Source organism: Vombatus ursinus, unplaced genomic scaffold (genome assembly GCF_900497805.2).
Source record: "Vombatus ursinus unplaced genomic scaffold, bare-nosed wombat genome assembly UNPS02014813.1, whole genome shotgun sequence".
Taxonomy (NCBI): domain Eukaryota; kingdom Metazoa; phylum Chordata; class Mammalia; order Diprotodontia; family Vombatidae; genus Vombatus; species Vombatus ursinus.
The window spans coordinates 33,746,365-33,774,304 of record NW_020954591.1 but is presented as its reverse complement, the minus strand read 5'-3'; the positions used below and the strand labels follow the sequence as shown (position 1 = coordinate 33,774,304).

At 41.8% G+C, this 27,940-nt stretch overlaps 2 protein-coding genes across 4 annotated transcripts in view; one reads left to right on the top strand and one right to left on the bottom strand.

Annotated features, from left to right (window-relative positions):
- FAM118B (family with sequence similarity 118 member B) overlaps positions 1–20,342 on the top strand; it is a 98,418-nt gene extending 78,076 nt beyond the window's left edge. For both annotated transcript variants that reach the window (XM_027835259.1, XM_027835260.1), the window contains 3 exons: positions 5,757–6,042; positions 19,391–19,447; positions 19,816–20,342. In XM_027835259.1, the coding sequence (XP_027691060.1) occupies positions 5,757–6,042; positions 19,391–19,447; positions 19,816–19,829 (357 nt within the window). In that variant the 3' untranslated portion in view covers positions 19,830–20,342. The remainder of the gene's footprint in view (positions 1–5,756; positions 6,043–19,390; positions 19,448–19,815) is intronic.
- A 464-nt stretch (positions 20,343–20,806) lies between these two features.
- Positions 20,807–27,930, bottom strand: SRPRA (SRP receptor subunit alpha). Of its 2 annotated transcripts, none has more exons than XM_027877602.1 (14): positions 27,775–27,930; positions 27,128–27,211; positions 26,658–26,821; positions 26,201–26,364; positions 25,504–25,663; positions 25,181–25,334; positions 24,331–24,422; positions 24,067–24,185; positions 23,775–23,861; positions 23,341–23,513; positions 22,991–23,204; positions 22,371–22,537; positions 22,196–22,294; positions 20,807–21,995 (listed from the first exon to the last, which is right to left on the bottom strand). In XM_027877602.1, exons 1-14 carry the CDS (start codon positions 27,889–27,891, stop codon positions 21,867–21,869), a joined length of 1,923 nt encoding a protein of 640 aa, XP_027733403.1. In that variant the 5' UTR covers positions 27,892–27,930; the 3' UTR covers positions 20,807–21,866. The 2 variants fall into 2 exon arrangements, with proteins under 2 accessions (XP_027733403.1, XP_027733404.1); XM_027877603.1 differs by having other exon boundaries at positions 22,371–22,534; positions 27,775–27,929.
- Positions 27,931–27,940: the final 10 nt, after the last annotated feature.

The window sequence follows — 27,940 nt, the reverse complement described above, 5'->3', positions numbered from 1 at the left end:
TCTTCACAGCTGGTGGTGTCAGCGTCGTCTTGGGAAACTTAAAGCTTCTCCTGAGATACCAAATTATAGGGATTTTCCCAGCTTCGTTTTGGAGACTTTTAAGAACCAAGTAGAATATTTTTTACTTGGTTGCCATCTGTTGGTTGTATAAATAATGCCATTTATCTATACAAAACACATTATTAATACTATCATCTGTAAGAACATGTGCTTTGAGGAATTTTTGGTTAATAATGATGGGTTTGTATGGAGCCATCCACACTTATTTACCTAGGCCTCCTTTGGGAGATTATTAGAAGACTGTTTCCTCCAATATTTGGAAAATGACTTTCCAGAACTAGGGGGTGCAGTCTCTAGATATAGAATAGAGTTTTCCTTCTACCTGAAACTAACCTTTTCTGGGATGCCTTTAGAAACTGGAAAGAAGCAAATATCTTGACATCATTAGCTATTTTCTGGAGTCATGATCAGCTCTATTCTCTAAATAACTCAAGTCATTGACAAAGTATTGTATACTTTTCCTTGACATAGTCCTTAATTCTGTTATGTTCCATCATAATTTGCAGGAAATGATACCTTAGAGTCATTTCCCCTTTTCTATATTTCATTTCCTTTTTTTTATATATGACTGAAGGTGTTTTTTTTTTTTTTCATTCAGTAGCTTGTACAGATATGGGAGAGGGAATATATTTTCTTTTAGCCAATTAGGAGCAAGTAAGCCTAGTGGCAGTATCATTTGTAATTCTTTAACTATTAGATCAGAATTCAGAAGTATGAATGGGGAGTTCCTTAGTCAAAAAAGGTAAAAAGTAATCAAGAAAATTTAAAGTGGAATGCAGACCTTTTTTTTTTTTTTTTTTTTTAATTTTGACTAGGCAAGGGGGTTAAGTGACTTGCCCAGGGTCACACAGCTAGTAAGTGTTATGTGTCTGAGGCTGGATTTGAACTCAGGTCCTCCTGAATCCAGGGCCAGTGCTGTATCCACTGCGCCACCTAGCTGCCCCGGAATGCAGACTTTTTAAAAGACAAACTATCAAACAAGTTCACAGTTTGTTATATATTCTCCTTTATGTTTTTCTTTGTATATTTAAATGTGTTTGATAAATTCATAAGAAAAAAATTTATTTAGAAAAAAAAAGAGTACAAGACTGTGTGGCAGGTATACTTACTTGAAGTTTCCCCCTTGAATTTTTTTTTTTTTTTTTGGTCACTCTTGAATTCTACAGAGATTCTGTAAGCAGATGGATAAGGATGCTCTTATCCGGGCTACTAGTATTCAAACTGACCTTCTCTTGGACCAATAGAAAAGATCTAGTCAGTCAATCAACAAGCATTTATTAAGCACCTGCTCTTTGCTGGGCATTGTACTAGTCATTTGGGATACAAAGCTTCAAATGAAGCAGTCACCTGTCCCCAGAGAGTATATATTCTCTCAAGTGAGACAACCTGTACACATATAAATAAATACAAAAAAAATATGGGTTAATTTTAAGATAGAGACACTAGTAGTTGGGAGGATCAAGAAAGCCCTTATATAGGAAGTCATATTTCAGTTGGGCTTTGAAGTAAACCAGGGATTCTCAGAGATGAGGGTTAGGAATGAGTATATTCTAAACACAAGGAGATGGGAGATGAAATTCTATCTGTAAGAAGTAGCAAAAAGGCCATTTTGATTGGATTAAAGAGTGCATGAAAGGGGGTAATGTATATGGTCACAACCTGCTGGGAATATTTGATACTTGGTACTGTGGCCATTGCTTTCTGTTCCAAGTTAACCAAGTGTATGAACATTCCAGAGGCTCCAGATAATAAGGATTATTGTGTGTTTTCTCTGCTTGATCAGTATTTGTCAAACACCACTTGGAATTAAGTAGTACTTTCTTTTTATCCCTGTAACCACAAAATTTTAGAATCTCAAAACGGGAAGGAATCTCAGAGGCCTTCTACTCCATTCTTGCCTGGAAGAAGGAGGTCTCCTCTGACATCCTTAGCAAATGGTCATCCAGACTTTGCCTGAAGTCCTCTAGAGAAGAGAATCCCTCAGCTTTCTCAGCCTTAAGAAGTTATTCCTGAGGGCAAGCTTACATTCACCTCTTTGCAGCTTTTACACAGACATAGCTCCTTTAGTTCTGCCTGGAGTCAGGTGGGACAAGTAATCCTTCCTCTACATAATAGTCCTTCAGGTATTTGAAAACAGCTTATCATATCTCCGCATGACTTCTCTTCTCTAGACTTAATATCCCCAGTCCCTTCAGCTGATCTTTATACTGCATTGTCTTGATGTCCTTATCATCCTGGTTGCCCTTCTCTGGATACTTTCCAGTTTATCGGTGGTCTTCTTAAAATATAACGCCCAAAACTGAATATAAGACACGAGATGTAATCTAACTAAGGCAGAAGAAAACAGGGCTTATAACTAGAATACCATGGATACCATGACCGAGATCATGCCTCTTTATTAATGTAGCTCAGGTCACAGTAGCTTTTGAGTTGCCATATCACATTGTTGATTTCATTGAACTTGTGATCCACTGACACTCCTCAGATTTTTTTTTTTAAATACCAACTGCTGCCTTTAACCTCCCCATCTTATATTTAAAGATTTGGTTTTGTTTAACCCAAAAGTAAGGCTTTATCTTATCATTATTAAGTTTAATTTTATTAGATTTGACCAAGCATGTGTGTATTTTCTTTGGATCCTGTCTCTGTCATCTCTCCCATCTTTGTGTCATTTGCAAATTTGACAAACGTGCCATTCCCTAGAGCACTCCACTAGAGACTTTCTTCATTGACTTTGAACCCATTAATGACTATTTCTGTGACCAGTCAGGGAGTTCTGAGTCTGATGAACTGTACAGTTGTCCAGCCCGCATCTCTGCATCTTGTCCATAAAAACGGCATGAGAAACCTTGTGATTGCTTTGCTAAAATCTAGCTAAGCTATACAACATCCTGTTGATCTACCAATCTAACATTATTTAAAAAAGGAAATGAGGTTATACTGACATGGCTTGTTCTTGATGAACTCAAGCTGGTTCTTTGTGAGCACTACTTCTTCTGTTACCGTCCCTTTATTTACTATCCCTTCATAATGTTTTATAATTCTACTAGAATTTTTGTCAAATCCATTTACTTGTAGTTTGCATACTCTGTTCTCTTCCCTGTTTTGGAAATGGGGACGTTTGCCCTCTGCAGTGTTGCTGCTGTACCTCACCTGGTATCTGCCATCTATCAGAGATCACTGACAAAGACTGCATAGCCTAATGATTCCTACATTGCTACAAAGTCAGGAGGACCTGGCTTTGAATCCTTCCTCAGACGTTTCCCAGCTGTGTGACTGTAAGTCAGTCATTGAACCCCTCAACCAGTATCAAATGAGATAACATCTATGAAGCACTTTGCATAGCTCAAGGTACAATATAGTTATTTTAAAAATTCACTGACATTCGCATGGTGGTGACATCTGCCTATTCTTTTAGTACACTGAGATGTAGTTTATTTGGTCTGGAGATTTGAACTCATCAAGAATGAGTAATGTTTTCTTACTATCCCCCAACCCAACTTCAATACTAACTCTCTACTAACCATTTTTATTCTGTCCTTTCCTGACCAAAGATCATTCTTCTTGGCAGAGAAAACAGATGCAAAATAAGAGTTGAATAACTGCCCCTTTTTTATGGTTCAGTATCATCCCAGGTACCCAGATCAGCAATCATATCTTCCCATACAGCTTTCAAAAACAAAAAATTAATCCTGTTTGTTGTCCTTAGTTGTCCTTACTAGTGTCAGCTTATTCTGCTCTTTAGCATTCCTGAAGCTATTCTTTCAGGACCATGCCATACTTTTCCATTTGTCCTCCATTAACTGCCCTTGATTCCATCTTTTATACATATCTTTAAAAATATAAAATGGTTGATAAGTTCCTAGAACATCTACGTGAGTCTCTTTGCACAACATCCCCTTTCTTTCTCATCAAATTTGTTTCTTTTTGTCTTCAGAATTTCTTTTTTCAGCCAACTTCCCCTATAGAATTTTAGTCTATGAACCTGTCCTGTCTCGGACCCCTTGGAATTTGTTCTCCTGAAATCCAGGGTATATGTCAGACTATGTCCACTTTACTTCTTTTCTGTCACAAAGGAAGGGCAAGTGGTTACTTCCTTCCAAGGTTCCCCTCTGTCACATTCCTACCAACAACCAGTTTAACTCTTTAATGTAGGTGAGGTCCAGATACAAAATAGAATTTACTCCTTTTGAATCATGTCTTTAAAGCCTGAAATTTTTAAGGCCAATCAAGAGATTGGCTTTGCTTTGAGCAGAAAAAGGGCTTCAGTAGGTATCTAGATAATTGAAGTGCTTCATTACTGCTATAGCACACTTTCATGATAGCATCTCTTTTCTAAACTACTTATCTATGTCCTCTTTACATCCAGGTAGTTTATTGATCCCACTGATCTTCACCTAAATGTTCTCGACCATGTTCCCTTCCTTCTGATTCCTGAATTTTCCTCACATGAGAAAATTTTCTTAATTTACAGTGCTACTCAATACCACTCCCGTTTACCCATTCTATTCATTTTGAATAAGATTACCCGTCCAGAGCCACAGTCTCGACCTGGTTATTATTCCACCAAATCTAGGACTCATTAAGTCAAATTTTTCATCTTGGATTAGTTCTTTAGTTCCCCCTGCTGGCTACTCCATAAAATATTATGTATTGATATATAGTACTTCTCTCACCAAAAGTTATATTACTGGCTCCTTAAATTTTTTTTCTTCTGTAAATTTTTGGTTATATTTACTGCTGTCCATCTTCTTACATTGTAGCTCCTTTCTGTGGTCCAGCTTGCTATATATAAGTAACCCATTTTCTTCTCTTTTCTGTTCTAGTTTATAGCCATTTTGATTAGATTTGCTAGACTCATGACAACTACATTCTTAGCAGTACTTGTTAAGTGTATTCTGGTTTTTTTTGTTTGTTTGTTTTTGTTTTTGCTAGGAGTGGGGTTAAGTGACTTGCCCAGGGTCACACAGCTAGTAAGTGTCAAGTGTTTAGTCTGAGGCTGGATTTGAACTCAGGTCCTCTTGACCTCAGGGCTGGTGCTTTGTCCACTGCGCCACCTAGCTGCCCCTTGTTAGGTGTATTCTGACCCTCGCCAGGAGTACACCATTTGAGAAATCTTTATCCTATTCTCCGACACTAACCAGATGATCAATTCCCAAAACAACTTATTTTTTTATGCATTTATTACCTGAAGACTTGTGTTCACAACTCTAGAATATAAAGTAAAAGATCTATGCAATGAAAAATGCTAGACAAACCCTGGTAAGAGAGTCTATGGGGAAGGTCAGTTAGGGAGAAAATCTTACACCACTAGAAAAACAAAAACAAAGGGGCAGCTAGATGGCGCAGTGGATAAAGCACCAGCCCTGAAGTCAGGAGGACCTGAGTTCAAATCCAGCCTCAGACCAAACACTTGACACTTACTAGTTGTGTGACCCTGGGCAAGTCACTTAACCCCAATTGCCTAAAAAATAAAAAAACAAAAACAAAAAAACTTTGCTCTGAATAACCGGGAGGTAAAGATCTTTCACAGAAAACCAATCCTCTTAACTTTGTGAGGCTTGTGCCAGGTCTTATTTAATGAACTATGTAAGTTTTCTGATCAGTCTGAATGCATTCATCACAGGTTGTTTTTGGCATGACATGTGTTTTCCCAGCTGTCATCAGACACTCACTGATATCTATCTGCCTTCCAGAGAGAGATTCAGAAACTCTATGAAAACAAATCATTCCTTTTCTTGGGTTGTGGCTGGACTGTAGATGACACCACCTTCCAGGCACTGTTCCTGGAGGCTGTCAAGCACAAATCTGACCTAGAACATTTCATGCTGGTTCGGAGGGGAGATGTAGATGAATTCAAGAAGCTCCGGGAAAACATGCTGGACAAAGGGATCAAGGTGATCTCCTATGGTAATGAATATGCTGATCTTCCTGAATATTTCAAGCGTCTGACCTATGAGATCTCAACCCGGGGCAGAACAGGTAAGAAGCATTTGAGACTGAGGACTCCGACAATGGAACTGGACAGGATCCCACAGCTTTTAAATCAGGATTACTGCAGAGACTAGAGACTGTGTGGTAGCCTAGCCAAGCTTGCAGGTTAGATTGGAGCTACCCTTAAAATGAGATTAAAATGCCATTTAGGACACCTTAGTATTTTGGAAGAATTAATAATTGCTGATATGTGTGATTTTTGTTGTTGTGAGACATTTTTAATCCCAGGTCCAGAATCCAGAGAATAGAAACTTTGGAATGCTTTGAAATTGAGTTAGGGAAAAAGTGTTCCATAGAGATCCAACTCATTTGAGAGGTTTGAGAAATGCAAAAGGATCTTGACTTACACAGTAAACTTGCCTCTAAAAAACTGTATAAATTGAGTGCTTGTAAATTAAATCATTTAAGATATCCTAGTGTAACTGGCAAGAATTTTCAGTAGTAAGAATTTTATGACTTAATCACCTCATGCTTTCTTATGAAAATCTAGATTTTTGCAAATCAGACTTACTTAAAGTACAGGTCATCCTACACTGATGAAAGGTGATCCATCAATTTTGTTATCCACAACTGTGCTTTGGCATAAAGTGATAAAGCACAACACTTTTAAAGAAGTGTTTCCATAACTCACTTGAAAGTTCATTGGTGTAGTGGATCGAGTGGGCCTGGAATGAGAAAAACCTGAGTTCAAATCTAGCCTCAGACAGTTACTTGCTGTGTGACTCTGGACAAGTCACTTAAACTCTGCTGCCTCAGCTTCCTCTCAGAGTTGTTGTGAGGATCAAATGACGTAATATTTGTAAAATGTTCAGTTCAGTGCCTTGCACATAGTAAGTGCTTAAAAATGATTGTTTCTCTCTGTTCTTGTATATGTTTTGTACATGTCTATAAGACATGTACAAAAAATCTTACACACATCTTGAAGGACCAGATCCAGTGAGATAGGCTGTCATAGTGGAATGAGCTCTGGACTGGGAATCATGAGACCTGAATTCTAGTGTTGACTCTGTTACTACCTAGGCCTCTGAGAATAAGCGAGTCACTGAATTTTTCTAGGGCTCAAATTTCTTTATCTTTAAAAGAGGAAATTGAACCAGACAGTTTCTCAGGTGCTTTAAATTCTATATGGGCTTAGCCTAACAGTCCTCTTCAGAATTCTTGGGCTTCTAAAAAAAAAAAACTAGTTAAAATTAATTAAATTTAAGATTTTTTAAAGATTTTTATCTGTTGTTGAAATTAAACTTTTAATGACTCTTGCTTCTCAAATTTTTCCCATAGCTTAAACTGTCTTAACCAAAAAGTGGTTAGAATTGGAAGGAATGTCAGGGATAATGTAGTTCAACTTGTACCTATGTAAAAACCTACAAAATCTCCACAAATAGTCATCCAGAACTTCCATTGATAGAGTATTCAATACCACTGTTTCCTAAGGTACAGCCTACTCCTCTTTTAGGTAGCTTGGATTATTAGGAAATTCTTCCGTACAGAACCAAAAGCTGCCTCTCTGAATGTTCCACATATTGATTGCTTCTATTTCTAACCATGTACTCTACCAAAGCAAGGCTTTCCCTCTTAATCCTTCTTTCTAATAACAGGCTTTCATATACTTGAATGTAGTATCATGGCCCCCTAGGTATTTTCCTCTCCAGGCTTAACATTCCTCAGTTCCTTTAGCAGATTGTCTTCCTCTGGATATGTTGCAGCTAATCAAAGTTCTCCCTAAAATGTGACACCTAGATACAGGAGGAAATCTAGGCAATGTACAAACAAAAGATATCAATTAAAATCTATTTTTAAGCAATTAAATACAATTTTAAAAAATTTTTTACTGTGTATTGAAGCACTTTAGTGTTTATAAAGCCCTTTTCATTATAACAAACTAAAGAGACACCACTTTGGTGAATATTAGCATGTATTCCAGCTCTCAGATTCTCTGATAACTGTGAGTCTCTGAATGGATGATTGACTTTTTAGCACATGTTGAATGACCTATGGCTTTGGTTATAGTGGAGGTCATTAGTTGGATAGGAGTAGTTGTCACACCAATTGTCACGGGGCTGCACCCTGCCTATTGGAGTCGTGGCTTCTTAAGCAGGAAGCTGAGGGTCACAGTCTGTTGTGTGAAAGCAAGGAAGTCTTAACTGACCTCTCCTCTGTGGACATGCAGCAATCATGGCTGGTTCGGCTCTCCTCTGAATGGCTAAGCGTTCCTGTGCACATCCTGTGCACATCCCTGACACAAGGCCTGCATGCAATGATGGGATCTACTAATTGGCTGGCGGACTCTGATCACGCGATCCCAAGGTGCCTTGAGGGCTATATAGGCCACACCCAGCTAACAATAAACAGGAGCTTCTGCCATCTTGTTGTCTCCCGCCTCATCCATGCGTCTCCGGGTTACTGAGCATTGAGCTGGTCTCATGCTCTCTACTGCAGCGGCTGCGACAAGTAGTAACAGAAAGAGGGAAAAGCCCTATGAGAATGTATCTGACATTACAAGGTGAAAGTTTGAGAAGACAGGACTTCTCAGTAGGAAATGAAAGAAAGCAGGCATTCCAGCAAATCAATTCTTCACAATTCTAACAATTTAGATTGAACTTGCTACTCAGGCCAACATACAATTCTAATGACCTCTTCTATAGCAAGAATATAAGAATTTTTTTAAAAAAAATTTCTTCTTTTTTATTTTTTAATTTTTCCATTTTTTAAAATTAATTTATCAGCCATCATTTCCATAAGCTTTTGAATTTTAAATTTTTCTCCACCTCCCTCCCCAAGGTGGCACGCAATCTGAAGATATATAGGATGATAGCCCTGTCATCCTCAAATTAAATGAAGTTTTTTTGTTTTTTTTTTAAGGATGAGGAAGACCCAGGAATGTTTGTAGTCCTGGAAAAGAATCAATAGATAAAGATTAAAAATGAGAGAGAGGACACTGAGGTACAGTGGAAAGAACACTGACTTTGAAGAGAATGGACCCCCGGTCACTTAGCAAACATTTATTAAGCACCTACTTTGTGCTTAATTATTGTGCTGTGTGTTGGGGATACACACACAAAAAAAGCAAAAACTAGTTCCTGTTCTCAAGGAACTCAGTCTAATGACGAAAACAACTTTGTAAAAAACTATGTACAAACAGGTATAGGGGACAGCCAGTAAAAATACCAATACTCAGGAGATGGAGAGTCTTGTGCAAGGAACTGCAGGGAGGCTAGTGTCACCAGGTTATTGAGTAGATGGAAGGTAGAAGACAGGAAAGGTAGGAAGGGGCCAGGTTATGAAGGGCTTTAAAACCCAAACACAGGATTTTATATTTGATCTTGGAGGTGACAAGGAGCCATTCCATGAACAATGGAGTTTATTGAATAGGGGAGTGATGGAGTCTGACCAGCAATTTAAGGCTGAATGGCAGACTGTCTGGAGTCGAGAGAAACATGAGGCAAAGAGCCCAAGCAACAGACTAGGTGTGAAATAAGGAGAGCATGCACTGGGGTGGTGACAGTGTAAGAAGCATGAGAGGAGCACATCAGAGAAATATTATGAAAGTAGAAATGACAGACCTTGGTCATGTTGAGAAGAAGAACAGGGTTTGGGGTTGCAAAGCAGAGGGAGAGATGAAATAACAGTAGACTGGTCAGATAAAGGAATTTCATAGTTACGAACATGGAAGTGGAAAGTAAATAAACAGTAAATTGGGGGGGCAGTGAGGTGGCGAAGTGAATAGAGCACCGGCCCTGAAGTCAGGAGGACTTGAATTCAAATTCAGCCTCAGACCAAACACTTGACACTTGCTAGCTGTGTGACCCTGGGCAAGTCACTTAACCCCAATTGCCTAAAAAACAAACAAACAAACAAACAAAAACAACCAGTAAATTGAAGGATGAGAAAAAAGTGTGGTACAATGGAAAGAGCACTGGTTTTGGAGTCACTGGAACTAGGTTCACTTTTATCATTACTAGTGTGACCTTGAGCAAATCATGTAACCTCTCTGGGGCTCAGTTTCCTCATCTCTAAAATTATGGAGGGTGGGCTATATGAGCTTCCAAGGTGTGTCTTCCAGCTCTAAATCTATGATTCTGTGATAAAAGGGACAAGCTTCCCAACAGGATGGGGTCAAATGTACAAAAAAGGGGATGACATTGGCAAATGTCACCTGTTCTTGGTGACTGAAACAAAGGCAAGAATGGGAGACCAGGTAGGGAAGGGGCTGTGACGTGTAGGGTATGGGAGAAACCCATATTCTTGGTGACTGACCTTAGTTTTTTCTTGGATTAAAGTAAAGGGTGAGCTCTGCTGAGGGGAAAATAGTAGGGATGATTCAGGAGTGAAGGTCAGAGGAGGTTTGGAATAGCTGCTGCAAAGAATATTGACCCTTTTGGCGGGGGGCGGGGGGGGGGGTTACCTATGTTGCACTTTCAGTCAACTTAAACTCCTAGGTCTTTTCTCAAGAACTTCATTCTAGCTAATCTCTCTTATCCTACACTTATACAGTTGATGGTTGTTTTGTTTTGTTTTTTCTAAGTACTAGGCTCCATGATAGGTGCTGAGAACACACCCACAAGGAGCTTACATTCTGTTAGGGGAAATAAATACACATATAAGTAAATACAGAGAGGTAAAGCCAAGATGGCAGAGTAGCAGGAAGAAGTATGGCAAGCTCCCCAAAAAAACTCTTTCATACATGTAGAAAATACACCAAACTGAATGAGATTGGGAAATCAAAGAAAAAAATTTACAGCCATCACTTTTCCAACACAAGTGGACATAGGGAGACAGACCTAAAAGTCTGTGAACACTGGGGACAGGGTCTGGACAGGAGCGAAGCATTTTAGTACCTAAGGACTGTGCCCATACAGGGACACTGCAGTCTCGTGCAGGGAAAGGGAACAGTTACCATCTGGCAACTGTCAGTCATTAGCCCAGTTCCAGCTCACAGATTCATGGTGCAGACTGAGGATGGGACCTGCGCGCAGGGGTGGCTTTCCGGGGTTGGGAGTGGTCTAGTTACTTTGTGTACCCAGTAAAGAAGTTCAGAAGCAAGCAATAGCAGTGTAACTTGGACCCCAAGAGTAGAGAAGGATCTCAGTTACAGCTTCTGAATGTTACAAAGAATAACCAGGCCAGAAATCCCAGATTGAAGAGAAGCCTGTAGTTCTGTCACTCAGCAGAGCTGATTGGGGCTGAATCCAGCAGCAGTGTACAGTTACTCAAAATGAAAGGGGGGGACGGGAATCGAGCAGACTAAGTACTCTGAATTAGAACGCTTTGGGAGCTCTGAAAGCTTTCAGTTCTTCAGCCTGTCCCTGAGAACTGTGAATAATACAACTCTCAAGAAAGCAGAAACAGAACCAACCCAGACCTTTCCTCCAGAAATACAAGCTCTAACATCAAGTCTGAACTGAGGAGGTAGGCTGAAAGAATGAGCAAACAAAAAAGAATCCCACTATTAAAAGCTATTATGGTGACAGGGACACTCAAGACACAAACCCAGAAAAAGAGAATGACTCCAAAATATCTACAAGCTGTGCCTCAGAGAAAACCACTGCTTGTGTACCAATTCAACTAGAATTCCTGGAAGAGATGAAGTATTGGAAAAAAAAACAAAAACCAAACAACTTTTTATAAATTAAATTAGCTAGAGGAAAAAATTGGAAGAGGAATTATCAGTGAAATAGAGAGTTGGAAAGAGAATAGATAGCTTGGCACAAGAGGTACAAATCCTTGCCCAAACAACAAAATCCGTGGAAATTGGAATGAATCAAATAAAAATCAGTAAGTCAGTGACTCCTTGTGGCAACAAGAAAGATTAAAACAGTCAAAAAACTAAAAAATAGAAGAAAATGTAAGGAATCTAATAGCAGAAACTACTGACCTGGAAAACAAATTGAGGAAAGAAAATTTTAAGAATCATTGGACTGCCTGAAAGCCATGACCAAAAAAAAAAAAAGGGATGGGGGGCCCTAGACATCCTATTTAAAGACATCATAAGAGAAAAGTGTTCTGGGTCTCTTGGAACCAGAAGGCAGTCTGAAAATACAAAAAGAAACTTCAAAATGAAAACTCCCAGGAACATTCTAGTCAAAACCCAGAGTTTCCAGGTTAAAGAAAAATACTGTAGTCAGAAAGAAAGAATTCAAGTACCACGGTGCCACAGTCAGAATCACACACAGTTTAGCAGCCACCACTTTAAAGAAGTGGAGAACTTGGAATATGGTATTTAGAAGGCAAAGGATTTGAGCTTACAGCCAAGAACAACTTAGCCAACAGAACTGAATATAACCGCACAAGGGAGAAAATGGACTTTTAAATGAAATAGAGGACTTCCAAACATTCCTGATGAAAAGACCAGTGCTGTGTAGAAACTTGAAACACAGGAGTTAAAAGAAACATAAAAAGGTGAACACAAACAATGATAAAGGGGAGAAATGATACATGTGTCCCCTCTGAATCATGTCATCATCAGAGGTCATAAAGGTAGTATAATGAGACAGAAGACCTGAGAGTGGTTCTGTGATATCTCTATCTTAAAAGAAAATGGAAAGGGAAGCAAAGAATATACTGGAGGAAAAAGGAAGTCTAGGAAGGTTAGGGGAAGTTATCCCATATAATTGGGATGTCAAAATAGGAGTTCGTCTAAACAAAGAGGAAGAGGTGTGGGGAATGGCTAATATTTGAACTTCATTTTTATCTGAAGGAGGAAAAAAATTTGTATACAGAGAGTAGAGAAATACATTTCACTCAAGAGAAAAATAGGGAAGGAGAGAAGAGGGAATTAAAAACAGGGCAGGTTAAGGTAGGGATTGCTCCTAAGCAGAACAAACTCTAAGGATGTACAAACATGTTTATAGCTCTTTTTGAGGTGGCATAGAATTGGAATCAGGGTACCATCAATTGGGGAAATAGCTAAACAAGTTATGGTATGTAAAGGTAATGGAATAGTTTTATGCTGTAAGAAAAGATAAAGGAAATGGTTTCAGAGAAACCTAGGAAGATTTGTGTGAACCAATGTATAATGAAGTTAACAGAACCAGGAAAAAATTTACACAATGACAATATTGTAAAAACAAACAACTTCAGAAGACTTAGGAACTCAGATCAGCATAATGGCCACCCACAATTCTAGAGGACAAATGATGAAACATATTCCCCACCTTCTAAAAGATATGAAAGATTTAGAATGCAAAATGATGTGTGTGTGTGTGTGTGTGTGTGTGTGTATACATGCATACATACGTATGTACATACACACATATTTTAGATGTGGCCAATGTGGAAATCTGTTTTGCTTCACTTTACATGTTTGTAATGAGGGTTTTGTTTTTATTTCAGTCTTAATTAGAGGAGAGTAGGAAGGAGAGAAGGCATGTTTTTGATGATTGCAAAAAAAAATAATTCGGAAAAATAAAATATTTTAAAAAGTAAATACAAAACATACACAGAGTAAACAAGATAATTTTTGGGGGGTGGAGCAGTAAGTGGTGAGGGGGAGAGGAGGGTCAATCAGCATTTATTAAGCACTTACCATGTGCTAGGCAGTGTGCTAAGCTCTGGCGATACAAAGAAAGCCTTAAGGGGCAGCTTGGTGGCGTAGTGCATAGAGCTCCAGCCTTGGAGTCAGGAGGACCTGAGTTCAAATCTGGCCTCATATACTTGACACTTAACTAGCTGTGTGACCCTGGGCAAGTCACTTAACCCCAATCACCTCACCAAAAAGGAAAAAAGAAAGCCTTAAAACATAGTACTTTCGGGGCAGCTAGGTGGCACAGTGGGTAGAGCTCCAGCCTTGAAGTCAGGAGGACCTGAGTTCAAATGTGGCTTCAGACACATAACACTCACTAGCTATATGACCCTGGGCAAATCACTTAACCCCACTTCTTCATTAAAAAACAAACAAACAAAACAAAACATGGTACTTGCCCTCAAGGTGCTCAGATTCCAATGAGAGATAACTATATACATTACAAGATATATACAGAGTAGATTGAAGGTAATTTCAGAGGGAAGGCAATAACAGTGGAGGGATTGGGACTGGCCTCTTGCAGAAGATGGGATTTGAGTTGAGTCACCAAGGAAGCCACTAGGTGTAGGTGAAGAGGGAGAGCATTCCAGGCATGGGGGAAAGCCAGTGAAAAGACATGGAGTCAGGAGATGGGGTGTCAAGTGCCAGGCCAGCATTTTGGAATCTAGAGTATGTGGAGAGGAATGAAGTGTAAGAAAACTGGACTAGGAAGATAGGAAGGGGTCTGGTTTTAAAGGTTTTTAATGTCAAATAGAGCATTTTATATTTGATCCTGGAGGTAATGGGGAGTCACTGGAGTTGTTTGAATAGGGAGTGACAAGGTCAGAACTGCACTTATAGGAAATCACTTTGGCAGCAGAGTGAAGGATGAATTGGAGTAGACTTAAGGCAGGGACGCTAAGCAGAAGAGGGGGGTTTCATGTAGGAAGTGGCTTTTGAATTGAGCTTAGAAGGAAGCTAGGGATTCTAAAAGGCAGGATGAGAAAGTGCATTCCAGGCACAGGGACATTCTATGCAAGAGGTATAGGAAATGGAACATTATGTATAAGAAAAACCAAACCAGCTATGTTAACTTTCCAACTTCATGCCATCTTCAAACTTGATAAATGTTTTGTCTATACTTCTACAAGTCTTGAATAGTACCAAGGACAGAGTCACCTGGCATACCACTAGAGGTTTCTCTCTAGGTTGACATCAATTCATTATTGGATCTATTTGTTCAGATATTTACAAATTCTGGCCATGCCAGGTCTCTCCATCTTGTCTCCAATGACAGTCTGATCCTTCTCAAATCCCTTGCCAAAATCTTGTACAATGCCCATAGAATTCCCCTAATTTAACACACTAATAGCATTTTCAAAAAAGGGAGTAAAGTTAACCTGGCATTTCAGTTCATTCAATTCAGTAAACGTTTATTAAGCACCAGCTGTGTGCCAGACACTGTGCTAAGCTCTGAGGATACAAATAAGAAAAAAAAAAAAGTCCATGCTAATGGAAGACGACAAGACACAAAAGAAAGCTGGAAAGGGGGGAGGCACCAGGCGATACCTGGTAGAGGTACATCTTGTTCCATGGAGTTGAAACCAGGCAGAGCTGCAGATGGATGGCCTGTACTTAATAAAACCATGCTGGCTTTACATAATTTGATTATGCTTTTAAGAATATGCTCCCGTTTAGCGACTAGAATGGACAGGAGGTATCACCATGTTTTAGATAACTTTTATAAGGTTTCCAGATTTGTTGCCTATATAATGCCCCATCCAATACTTCTTCTTTGTCCTCACAAAGAGGACAGGGTCAAGGAATGGATGTATGGGACCTGGACTCAAGTCCAACCTTTGACACTGTGTGACCAAAGGTGAGTTACTAACCTCTCCAAACCTCAGTTTTCTCATCTGCAGAATGGAGGTAATACTTGCATTCTTCCCATACATCATATGTTTATTGTGAAACAAAGACTTGATAAACTAAAGCCCCATATTAATATGAGTTGTACCTCTTGGTAGCCCAGGCAATTCTCTAAAACCATAAGTTCTAGAGAATGTTCAGTCTAGATTGGTTAGAAGTACCTCACCAAGAGTAACCTGAAAAAAGTACCCATTTTACTGGACTTTTGTGAGATTCAAATGAGATACTGCAATAAAAAGAGCTTTTCTAATTTTAATATGCTATGTGAAATCATTTTTTTTTGTTTTTCATTTAAAAATTTGGGCCACTGCTTTACTCTGCAAGAGTTTTAGTTTGTCTATAGGAAGTCCTTATAATGGATGTGGGTAATCAACAATTAGAAGAGGGACCTTGAAAAATTCCTATGGCCTTTCCACATTAGCACATTAGTTTAGTAAGGTTATCAAATTAGCTAATTATTAAGTTCGAGGAAGGCAGGCTGAGCCTAGCTATAGGAGAGGAGGCATATGAGACAAGAAGATATAGTAAGAGAGGAAAGGCATAGCAGCCTGAGAGTGGCAGAAATGTTAGAGGACTGCCACATGGAAAGGAGAGAAATACTGTCTTCCCTCTTGCTCATCACCTGTTTAATTTCTATGTATCCTTTAATGCCAAACCCAAACACCATCTCCTCCACAAAGTTTTTCTTGATCTTCCCATTAGTAACCTTTTAACAACCTCTTCCCCACAAACCACACATTTTGTAAATTTCAATCAATCAACCTTTAAGTGCCTACTGCTCTTAAAGCACTCTGCTAGGCACTAGGGATATAATATGAAGAATGAAACAATCCCACTCTCAAAGATCTTACATTGTAACAGGAAAAACAAGTATATAGATAAATTGTTCAGGTGTTTCAGTTGTATCTGACTCTTTATGACCCCATTTAGGGTTTTCTTGGCAAAGGTACTAGGGTGGTTTGGCATTTCCTTCTCCAGTTCATTTTACAGATGAGGAACTGAGGCAAACAGGGTGAAGTGATTTGCCCAGGGTCACACAACTAGTAAAGTGTCTGAGGCCAGATTTCAACTCATGAAGATGAGTCTTCATGACTCTAGATCCTGGGCTCTATCCACTGCACCACCTAGCTGCCCAAACATATGTAAATATGTACAGAATTAATAAGAAAAGCATGAATACAAATAAACACAAGGTAGTTAGGGAGGTAGAGAACATAGCAAGTGTGGGATCAGGAAAAGCTTTATCTAGAAGATAGTACTACAGATTCATCTTGGGGTGGGAAAAAAAAGTAATGTTGTGAGGTGAAAGTGAAGCCTATTCCAGGCTTGACCCAAGGCACAGAGATGGGAACATGTATGGAACAGAGAGAAAACCAGTTTGGCTGGACCACAGAGTAGAAGAAGGGTAATAAGACTGCAACTAACTTGCTATGCATTTGAGGGAGAGAGCAAGGAGAATGCCTAGGTTGCAATCCATAAGGACTTGTGTCTGGTGGATGGATTGTGTCTGGTGAGCAAAATTCTACTGGATTGGTTGCAATAAATAAAAATGGCTATTTCCATTCCTTCCCCTCAAAATAGTGGTAGACAGTCTGGAAATTAATGCTTACTGTGTCTTACTGTGATACAATTTCTTACGTACCTGGATATACTTGGCCCACGTCCTCTTCTGCAGACGGCCAATTACTTGAAATTTAATTATAGCTCTGATTTCAGAGAGCTTTAGGATTTTTCTAGTAGTTGTGAAATTTTCAAAATATTAATTTACCCTAATCTTTAATAACCATGTCAGAAAGCTTTGCAGGGGTACAGAATAAAGTGCTGCAACATCAAGGTTGAAAATTGCTCTAAGAGAGGAATGTGGAAACGAGAAGCTGCATGCCAGATTCCAATTCAGATGCTGTTCTTATATTCCTTCTTAACTCAACACAGGTTAGGAGGGGTTTGCTAGAACAGACTTTTAAAGCCTTTTTAGCATAGTGGTGGGAGCAAGGCTGTCAGAGACTGATGAAAGAATAACTTGCCATAACTTGCCATCTTCACTAGACTGGCAAATTGAGTGGAAGATTTGTTCAGTTTTTGAAATCAGAATTATAATTTCAGTCTTGCTTGTCTCCAAGCAGTTCTGCTATGGAGAGAAGAAATGTGGAATAAAAGAAATAGAACATTGGGCTAAGTTTAATAGGGATAAATGTCTTACACTTGGCTTTGAAAAATCCATTTCACAAGTTCAAGATAGAAAAGGCATTGCTAGACAAGTTTATCTGGCAACACTCGGCAGATTCTAGAGTATAAGTTCAATGGGTCAATCACGTGATGTGGCTAATGCTATGATCCCAAGAAAGCTAATGCTATCTTAGACTGCATTAAGAGTGACACAACATCCACTGTACTCTACATTAGCCATACCATGCCTAGCGTATTGTGTTCAGTTTTTGACGCCCCATTTTAGAAAGGACATTGATCAGCCAGTGAATGTCTGAGGGCAACAAACTTGTTGAATAGCCTTGAGTTTATGTAATACGAGGATCAACTGAAGGCACTGAGGAGATGTAGCATAAAGAACAGAAAACTCAGGATGGGACATGAAAGCTGCCTTGCAGGGATTTGAATGACTGCCACATGGAAGAGGGATTAGACTTGTTTGGCTTGATCCCGGAGGACAGAACTAGGAACTATAAGTAGGCACTACAGAAGCAACTTTAGGTTTAATAGGAGGGAAAAAACCTCCTTACTATTGCACCTCTCCAAAAGTTCAGTGGGCCGCCTTGGGACATAATGTGTTTCTCCTCTCTAGAGGTCTTTAGTGACTTCCTATCAGCTAATTGTAAATGGTATCCTTTTTCAGATGTGGGTTGGACCCAGTGGCCTCTAAGGTCCATTCCAATTCCAGAGTTTTGTGATCTGTATCTAGCAGTGTTTCATACACAGCGCAGATTCAGCGAGCTGTTCAGAGGAAACCCAACTGGGATTTCTAGGGACTGTGGTGTTTGGGGCAGGACAACATAGGAGGTCTGAACCTAAACTCCATCCTTCTCTAAAGTTAGCATACCCGTTTCCTAATTTGTAACATATATGCACTTTTATGAGGTTTCAACACAGAAACAGATTTAAGAAAAAGAGCTCCAAGTAGGTATTTAAATCTTAAATTGCTGACTCCCATGTTGTAACATCACTTAATCCATTGTACTTTATAATGCCCCCTGCTGGGTTCCATTCCAGTCCCTGGCTGAATCCGCTTGCCTGAGTTTTGTAAACCTAACCATAGAAACCTGTGGGAGAACACTAACCTTTCTGTTGCAGTGGCATTTCTCATTTTCACATTTGTCCTATATTGCAAACAAGTCTTGTAGCATGCTCAAGAACAGGGTAGTTTGGGCCTTCACCCAAACTCAGCAAACTTACCCTTGAAAGTAAACAGATCTCAAGATTAGCTATGGAAGGTAGCCATTTGCCTGCCCTCCTAGACGCTACTTTGCCCCATTGACTGACCCTGAGTCCTTTGCCACTATCTTTTCCTCCAGGACATATTTGTGATTCCACTACAGATGAGGTATTTCCAACCTTTTTTGTGCCATGGACTCCTCTGACAGTGTTGAAATTCCTTCTTAGAATAACTTTTTAAAACTCATAATTGAAGGATATGCTGAATTTCAGTTAGAGGGCAGTGAATTTTTTTTTTCCCATCCAAGTTCATGGACCCCCTGAAATTTATCCACAAACCCTGGAGGGACCCAAGGATATAGCTGATACTTTTACTCTAGGACTCTAGTATTGATTTGGGACTCCTTAGTTGCTCACCACTTTCTTGCAGCCACTGAATTGTTAATCTGGATAGTTTCCTGATTGTTTTTCTAAAATCTTAACCATGAACTCTACAGCTATTAACCAAATTGCTTTGTTTGACAGGGTTGGCAAGAGAAGGTCAGCTAAATGGCTCATCTGCAGCACACAATGAAATAAGAGGTACAAACTACTTTTCTTCTACAGACTCTGAAGTTAGCAGGCAAATTTAAGTCTTACGCACTGTGTGCTTCCACCTATAAGGGGAAGTCTTTTTAAAAAGGGCTTAGGAAGTATTTGTGAAAGGGACACTCCATGTATTACAGGATCTAACTGCTTTAGTTACTGTTAAATTTAAGATCTCCATGCAGCTCACAAAGACGGCTCAAACAACTGATAATTATATGGCTATGTTAAAATGTTATGGTTCTGTGATATGATCCCAAGAGTTAGCTAAGGTCCTAAATCTCTACAGCTATAGAGAATGGTACACCTACCTTTTTTTAGAAGTGACATTTTAGTATCATTTACCTTTTTCTCTCTCCCCACAGAGTGTAGTACATGAAGGGCTAAAAAAAAAAACCAACACAGAGCAAAAGCCACAGCTCTCAGGCCCCATCACAGACAGTGTTTAACAAGCAATCTTACAAGAGTCCGTCAGCTCCCAGAAAATACCAAAACACAGAAGAGATTGAAGGTTTGGGGGAGAAACTGAAAAGGGGCCTACCTTGTTCCTTTTGTTTGGTTCCTGTTGGGCTTGGTTATCCTGCTGCCTGTTCTACTTCCAAGAATACCCGAGGGACCACTGGGCCCTTCATGGGTTGGACATGCTTGTGTCCACTGAACAGATCAATGTGATACCTCTCCTGGTTGTCGTAGCATCTCTGCATGAAGGACTTTGGGATCTAGATGCCATGGAGCTGCCATGGTCCCTGCTGCAGTTTTGTACTCTGTACTTTGGTTTTTCAATTAAGCTTAATGGCATTTTTTAAACATGACTTGAAGCTCTAGTTTTCTAGACCTTTTACAATGTACAGTATTTTGCATATCTGAGCTGTAATAAAAGCCTGTTCATTTACTTTCTTAGACCTGAGCTTTAATCATAAGGTCACCTCACACAGTCACTGGAAGTCAAGTAAGTTAGAATTTGCACTGGTCCTGGTTTCTTTCAATAAAAACAGGTTTATAATATTTAGCAATCAGAAATCTCCAGTACCTCCCTGGGTGCAAAAGGGTTATTGTGGAGAGTTGACAGTGCCCTTCAAATATAGGTTTTTGGGGTTCTTTTTCCACCTACAGCAATTGACAAAGTAGAAGCAATTCGTTTTCAAGGTTAACTCTCACAACTGCTTGCTTTCACCATATACCTAGAGAAGCTTCCATTCTTGTCAGTATTTCCTTGGAGATCAGAAGTTGATACTGTTTCTTTTCCAAGAAACCAAGATTACTTGGCAGCCTAACACCCAAATGTCAGGATTTATAGCCAATATGAAATCCCAGAATTCGACGTTCAGACACTACCATTGCAAACAGAAAACGCAGCATTATTTATGAAATTTATTTTCTTATATAAATTATGTATTTCTCTGGGCAGACAGCCTTTACCTTATTGCACTAACAGCACATCTGCAATACCGAGCTACAAGACAAATCTTAACAAGAATTTGTATTCTTCAACATAGCACTTGTATACCAGGCACTCTGGAGAGGATAGGGGTGAGGAAGCCGCCAGCCTCCCTTAACAGGATCTGCTGGGAAGGGTAAAAAATGGGAAGGGGGAAAAGTATGCCTTTCCAACAGGACTCCCAGGAAGGGCAACATGCAAAGCTCACAAATAAACTCTAGGAAAGGGCTGGGAGGGTGCGTTAAAAAGGCCAAGAAGCCTAATGCACACTGCAACTTCACTCCCCTTGTTTGGGAAGTTTAGCTCTGAAGGAAGCAGGGACTTATCTCTGCCTCTTCATTTGTAACAGATCACCCTGGCCTAGCTATATATTTTAAAGTTATGGGTGAGCTACAGTTGTCAGAATTAGCAGCAATTAAGAATATGTCATACACTGACTGAGGTGGATTCTAGCCTGTGACACAGCACATAAATAGGGAATGAAAGCCACGTATGTCTCAGTGATTAGTGCCAAATCAAGACCTAGGGCTGCTTTGGTAGAAGTCCCAAATCAAGCATGAATCTGAAGCTGCTTATTAGGCACAGAGGTCCCTTGGACCACACTCACAGTGTGGACAAATAGAAAGCTCTGGTGTCAGGGTCTTCCAGCCATTGGTCAAAGCTGTAATGAGACAGTACAGTATAGGCAGAGGGAAGGGGACCCCTGAGTTGGGTGGGGGAGAACCACAGGGCTGCGCTGAGGGTCAACGGGCAGTGATTGAAACATGATTGGGCCCTCTGTGCAGATGGAGAATCTAGGGTGGGTAGGGAGGCTGGCCGGGACAAGGTTCTGGGAAAATTCAAGCCCCTGGAGCTCCCTTTATTCTGTGTTTGCAATACATTCATGACAAGCTGATCTCATACTCCAAAGAACATTCGAGACACAGGGGAGGAAAGGGTAGAGGAAAGCAGTGATTTGGTATGGGGTGCTGCACCAAATTAAGCCTTCATGAGGGCAGCCACCACAGCCTTGGCATTGAGGCTACGCAGGTCACTGTAGGTCTGGCCAGTCCCAACAAACACAATGGGTTTGCTTGTGATGTATGTCATAGAAATGGCAGCACCCACCTGCAACAGGGAAAGGAAACACCCCAGTCAGTTCTAGCCCATCTCTTCTTTAATCCAATCCATTAAGAACAAGATGGGGAGGACAGAACTAGAAAAACCTACTGGCTTTATGGCCTCCACTTTCTTTGTGTACTGCAAAGGATTCCTAGCCTTAAGATTTACTTTGTTCCGTGTTCACTATGCTTTTTTTTTTTTTTTACCTTGTCATCAATGGTATCAAATTTGGTGAGAACAATGCCATCGATGAGCCGGGGTGTTTGAGCCATAGAGTGGTCAGCCAGAGCTTTGTTGAATTTTACCTGCAAGAGGGAAATAGTAGTATTAAGAGCCAACCATGAAAGTGATAGGAAAGAAATAAGCAAAAAAGACCCTTACCAGCTGATCTACAGCTTCATTTCCCACCAAGGCCTCCCCAACAAACAGCACCAGGTCAGGTGTGTTGACGGCGATGAGTTTGGCCAGAGCAGTCATCAAGGGTGCATTGTCTTGCATTCGGCCAGCTGTATCCACCAAGACCACATCAAAGGCCTGATTCCGAGCTGCTGAGAGAATACTTGTCATGTCAAATGATCTGGGGGTGGGGAAAGATGACTACAAGGAATGGACATCCTCATTTTTCAACTTTGGCCTTTTGTCAGTCATATCAGGGCCTGGGTTCTACTTACAAATATGAGAAAAAGCAAGTGGAGGAATTTTGTCTCGGGTTAGGCTACCACCACTAGACAGAAAGACGGAGGATGTAGCAAGAATATGCTACTTAAAGACCAGGGCTCTCTGATAACAAGAGTTGAGATTTGACATAATTATTCATAAAGCAACTAGACACAAGGTCTAAGAGCTCTGACCTTTATTAAGGTGGCACCCTTGGGGATTTGCCAACCCACCTAGAAAGAAAAGAGCCCCTAGGAAAAATGAAGCACAGTGGTGTAAAACCAGGAAAGAGCCAGAGACAAGCCCTCAGTTCTGTCCTGCCCTCCTGCCCCCAAGAAATGTACCAAAAGAAATAGCCTCCATGGCAATGCCAGCAGCATCTTTGCCATAGCCCTTCTCAAATAAGTGCACCATGGTTCGGCCACCATGGTTCTCTGGAGGGTGCAGAGCACTAAGACGCCGTGTGTGGGTACGCAGCTGCTCCACCGCCCCTGCCCGAAATGTGTCACAGGCAGCAATGAGGACACTGAAGTTATTCTCCAACAGCCAAAAGGAGATCTGTAAGAGGGAAAGAGGACTTTGTGGGAAGATGGCCTTAGGTTGGGAGCATCTAAGACAGGTGGCAACAGATAATGGCAGCTTAAGGTGGGACAGGAAAGCAAGGGGCAGACAGCAACTAGGGAACAGCCCTTACCTTGGCAAGATTTGTGGACTTGCCCACTCCATTGACCCCACAGAAAGTAACAACATAAGGACGTTGACGGCGTTGAGCATCCATGATATCTCGGAGCATGTCTACACGCCGCTGTGGCTGCAAGATCTGTACCAAGGACTCCTGTAATGCCTGCTTTACTGTCGAAGTCACAGCTGGAAGCAGGAGGGGGAAAAGAGTCAGGAACTAAGACATAGCACTCAAAGAGAGAAAGAACCCTGGAATACTGATACCACCAGCCCCTGTAATTATTTGGGCAAACAATGCTGTATTGCTGTTATCTCTCCTATTTTCTAGCAACCCCAAGCTAAATGTGTTCCAATTCCATCCTAGCATATCCTCTATGACAAATGCTAAAGAATGAGAACACTAACCAGAGGGGCAACAGACAATGCTTAGGACAGGGTGATACTTACTGCTAAATGTGCCCATCACCTTCCCCTCCAGCTTGTTGGCGACAGACTCACAAAGCTGGAGAGCGATGTCTGCAGCCACATTCTTAGCTGAAGACACAGAGCAAAGCAGGTATATGTAAGAACCATTATCAGCAGTACTTGTTCTGACCCTTAACAGTAAGCTGGCCAGGGAGCCCTCCTCTGCCTTGGCTCACAGAATGATACTGTGGCAGAACTGTAAGTTAATGAGCCCTGCTCCCCAGAAATCCCCACCCTCACAAACATAGCCCTTCCCCAGCTCCTTGGGCCTCACCAATTAGGTGGTCTCGCATCTTGTCCAGCACAGATTCCATGTCTTCACGACTTAAGCTCTTAGAGCCAACCAAGCCTTTCAGCATCCCAAACATGCCCCCTAGGGCTCCTTTTGTAGCACTGGAAAGAGAAGAAACTATTAAATACCCACTAATCCAAAATGCTCTGAAGTGAGGAGGTCCCAACATCTGACCACTTCCACTCATCTTCCTCCAACCTTCTCCATGGCCCATGTGACTTGCTCCTACCCCAAACCACAACCTACCTGGGTTTGGCTGAGTTCTTCGTGACTTCCTCATCATCTGAACTGCTACAGTCCAGATCTTGTAGCTGCCCCCCAGCCTGAGTTCCTCGGATCTAAGGATTGTCATGGGGAGATAAAGAGAAAAAGGCATAATTAGTGACAGCAGGATTGAGATGTTGCCCCAAGATTCCCCAAACCAAGAACCCAGGGTTATACTGACCCCAGTTCTAGATCAACAGCTCTCAAAAGTATGATCTGGGATCCCTAAGCCTTTGAAGAGGGTCCACAAGGTCAAAATTATTTTTGTAATACTAATTTCTATTATAGTAAATACTGACAGCCCACATAAACAAAAAGTTTAAGGTCCTCAAAACATTTTAAGAGTGTTCTTGAGACCTAAAAAGAAGTGAAAGCCACTGTTCTATACATTCCTTTATTTTAAAGGTTTCCGAGTATCTACTACTTTCTTATACCCACCAAAAAGAGGACCTAGAAGCCTTGGTTGCTGTTCAGTCATTTCAGCTGTGTCTGACTCTCTGTGACCCCATTTGGGGTTTTCTTGGCAAACATACTGGAGTGGTTTGCCATTTTCTTTTCCAGCTCATTTTACAGACAAAGAGGGGGGGGGGGGGGGGGGGGTGACTTGCCCAGAGTCACACAGCTGGTAACTGTCTGAGCCCAGATTTTAACTCAGGAAGATGAGTCTTCCTGACTCCAGGTCTGACACTCTGTCCATTGAGCCACCTAGCTGCCCAGAAGCTGTGGTACCTAGTCCCATTCCTCTTCCTACTTTAATCTGCTGGTAATGGAATCCTGCCCTTTATAGTCCCTCCTACCCTTCCCACACCCACAATCACCATCTTCCTCTTACCAGATTGATGTCCTCTTGTAAGGTGGTCTCAGGGGTTCCATTGGTGGTAGGTGGGCTATAGTCCAAGACTTCTTTGTTAGCACAGCCACCCAGTGTCCACACCCGAGGTGCCTTTTTGCCTTTCTCCTTTGGTGCATCTGACTTTGAGGACTTACTGACAAGGGGGTGGGGTCAGCAGGGAAAATAAACAGTAGATGAAAAAAAGGAGTAAGTCTGTCCACCCATCCAGAGAATAGTCCTAAGTCTTCCCTCCCAAGTAAGCATAGCTAAACCATGACCACCTGTGGTAGGGAAATAAAGAGTAGAGGGTGAGGTCAGCTCACCTGGACTTCTCAGCACCTCTCCCATGCTTCTGCATGAATTCCTCACGCTTCTTGCGCATTAGCTCTTCTTTGGACAGTTCCACCCCATCCCCAGGGCCAACTGGGACATCAGGCTTTCCTGTAGGGGCCCCTTTGCTGGCAGGTGAGGAGCCTTCGGAACCTGGAAAGAGAGACTTCATTAAGCTAGACAGCACACTGTAATGAAGAGACTGCTGTTGGGAGTCAGAAGGAACAGAGGTCACATCCTGCCTCTGACACTAGCAGTATGACCACAAGCAACTCAACCTCTATGGGCCTCAGTTTCCTCCTCTATAAAAAGGGGATGTTGTGAAGTTCAATGAGTATGTAAAGCACTTTATCTTTAAAGGTTTTAAAAATAACTGTGTAAGTGCCAGGAATTACTTTATAAAGCTGTGATTAAGCCCCAGCCAAGTTTGATTTTGGGGAAAAATCTGTCATCCAAAAAAAAAAAAGAAAAATCTCTCATCTTCACAGGGACAAGACACCAAGAGAATATTAGTCCTCAGAATCCCTTGAGAATCACCAGAGCTGCAAAGCAGAAATGAGAGGTGATAATGAAAGCTACCAGGGTAGTCGCTAAGGGAAAGTCTAAGAAGCACCTGAATTATATGGGTCCCTAAGTTGGTTCTCTCTCAACAGCCCAATACCTCCAGATACTCATGGATCGAAGCCTCACCCTCTTTCTTAGCCCCTTTATTTTTCTTGTTGCTCTTAGCTTTCTCCTTGGGCTTCTCCCCACGTATCTCAATCATGGACCTCACAGTTTTCTTGGCCTTTTCAGAATCTTCAAACTTCTTCATGGCAGTGGGAGCACGGATCTTACTGCTCTCCTCTGCTTCCCTGCAGGTTGATAAGGGAAGATGGTTATTTTTTTTTCTCTCCACACAAAAGAAAACTGGGCCTGGGCCAAGGCTAAGTAATCCAGAATTTCCAGGACCCCACCTCATACTTAATGCAGAGATCTGCGATTTGTCACCCAGACTGAAATCTTTCCAGATCATATGTTCTTCAAAGGTTGTTGCAGTAAAAATTTCCTCTTCCAGCCAATTCCATCATACACTGCCCATAAGCCTGCCCCTGTGGTGTCCTATTCAGTTGTGCCACCCGGTAGCAAGAACTGGGGACCCCCTTACCGAAGCAGACGCATGAAATCACTGTGGAAGTCAAAGGTGCCATTTAGTAGACTCATGGCATTATGTTGTTGGATTTCTGTGCGGTACTTGTCTCGGAACAGCCGATGCACATCGTCTATCAATTTGTCTACATAAGTTAGTGTTAAGATTTTCTGAAAACCAACCTGTGTCAGGGAAGAGAGACAGAACAAGAGGATGTGTTTACACTCCAACTTCCAAAGGAGGAAGCCAAACGAATACTGAATTGCCCCTGGAGCTTCACTCAGACATCTGGCAGGTTTCCCTGTCTATGCTCTCATAATCCGACCAGATTGCCTGACTGGGTCCAGAAGGGCTTCCTTCTCTACCCCTCCCCTACCAACCAAGTCACTTACTCTACCTGTAATACCAAATAAAGTCCTCCCAACATAAAGTAAGCTATCAAAGCTGCATTACAAAATACAATCTGGTTTTGCCCCCACCCCACTTACCACAAACACCAGCTCAAACTGGTTGTCCAGCTTGTACTTGAGTGTGAGCGCCTCATGGTTAAAGGAATTGTTGCCTCCCCGCTCCTAGAGAGAAAGAGTCCCAATGATGAGGCTGGCCCCAGACACACAAACCCAAATGAGGAGTTCGGGGTGCAGGGAGCCCACAGCAAGGAAACCTGGCATAGAAAGGTTCTCGTCTCAGTGCTGCCCTCTCGGCATCCTGGCGGTGGCAGCTGGTGGCAGAAGAGATGGACAGGAGAGGAAAGGAAAGGAGCACCGGAGGCCTCCAGGAGTGATAGGTGGAGACACACGCACCCACACCCAAAGGAAGGATCAAAACAACACAATACAACAAAACACACACACACACACACACACACACACGCACGCACGCATGCAAGGATGAAACGCCAGCTGCTCCTGCCTGGGATCCCCGAGGCCGGAGGCAGGCGGGAGAGGTCGGGGTGCGGGGGGGGCCGCCCGGGGCGGGCGGGGGGGGGGGGGGGGGGGGGGAAGAGGGGAGATCCGAGGGCGGGTGGCGGCTGGCGTTTCCCGGGGAGTAGACTCAGGGGAGGTATCCCCGAGGGCTGCGGTCTGGGGAAGGAACAGGGGCCCGGGAGCCGGGGGTTGCGGCTGGGGGACGGCACCTGCAGCAGCACGGAGCGGATCAGCGCGTTGACGGGCCCGGTGCACGAGTCACTCACGCCCTGGAAGCACCAGAGCACGAGCCCGCCCTTGGAGAAGATGGTGAAGAAGTCGAGCATGGCGGCGGCGGGGCGGGGAGGAGAGGGGAGCGGGCCGCAGCCGGGGCAC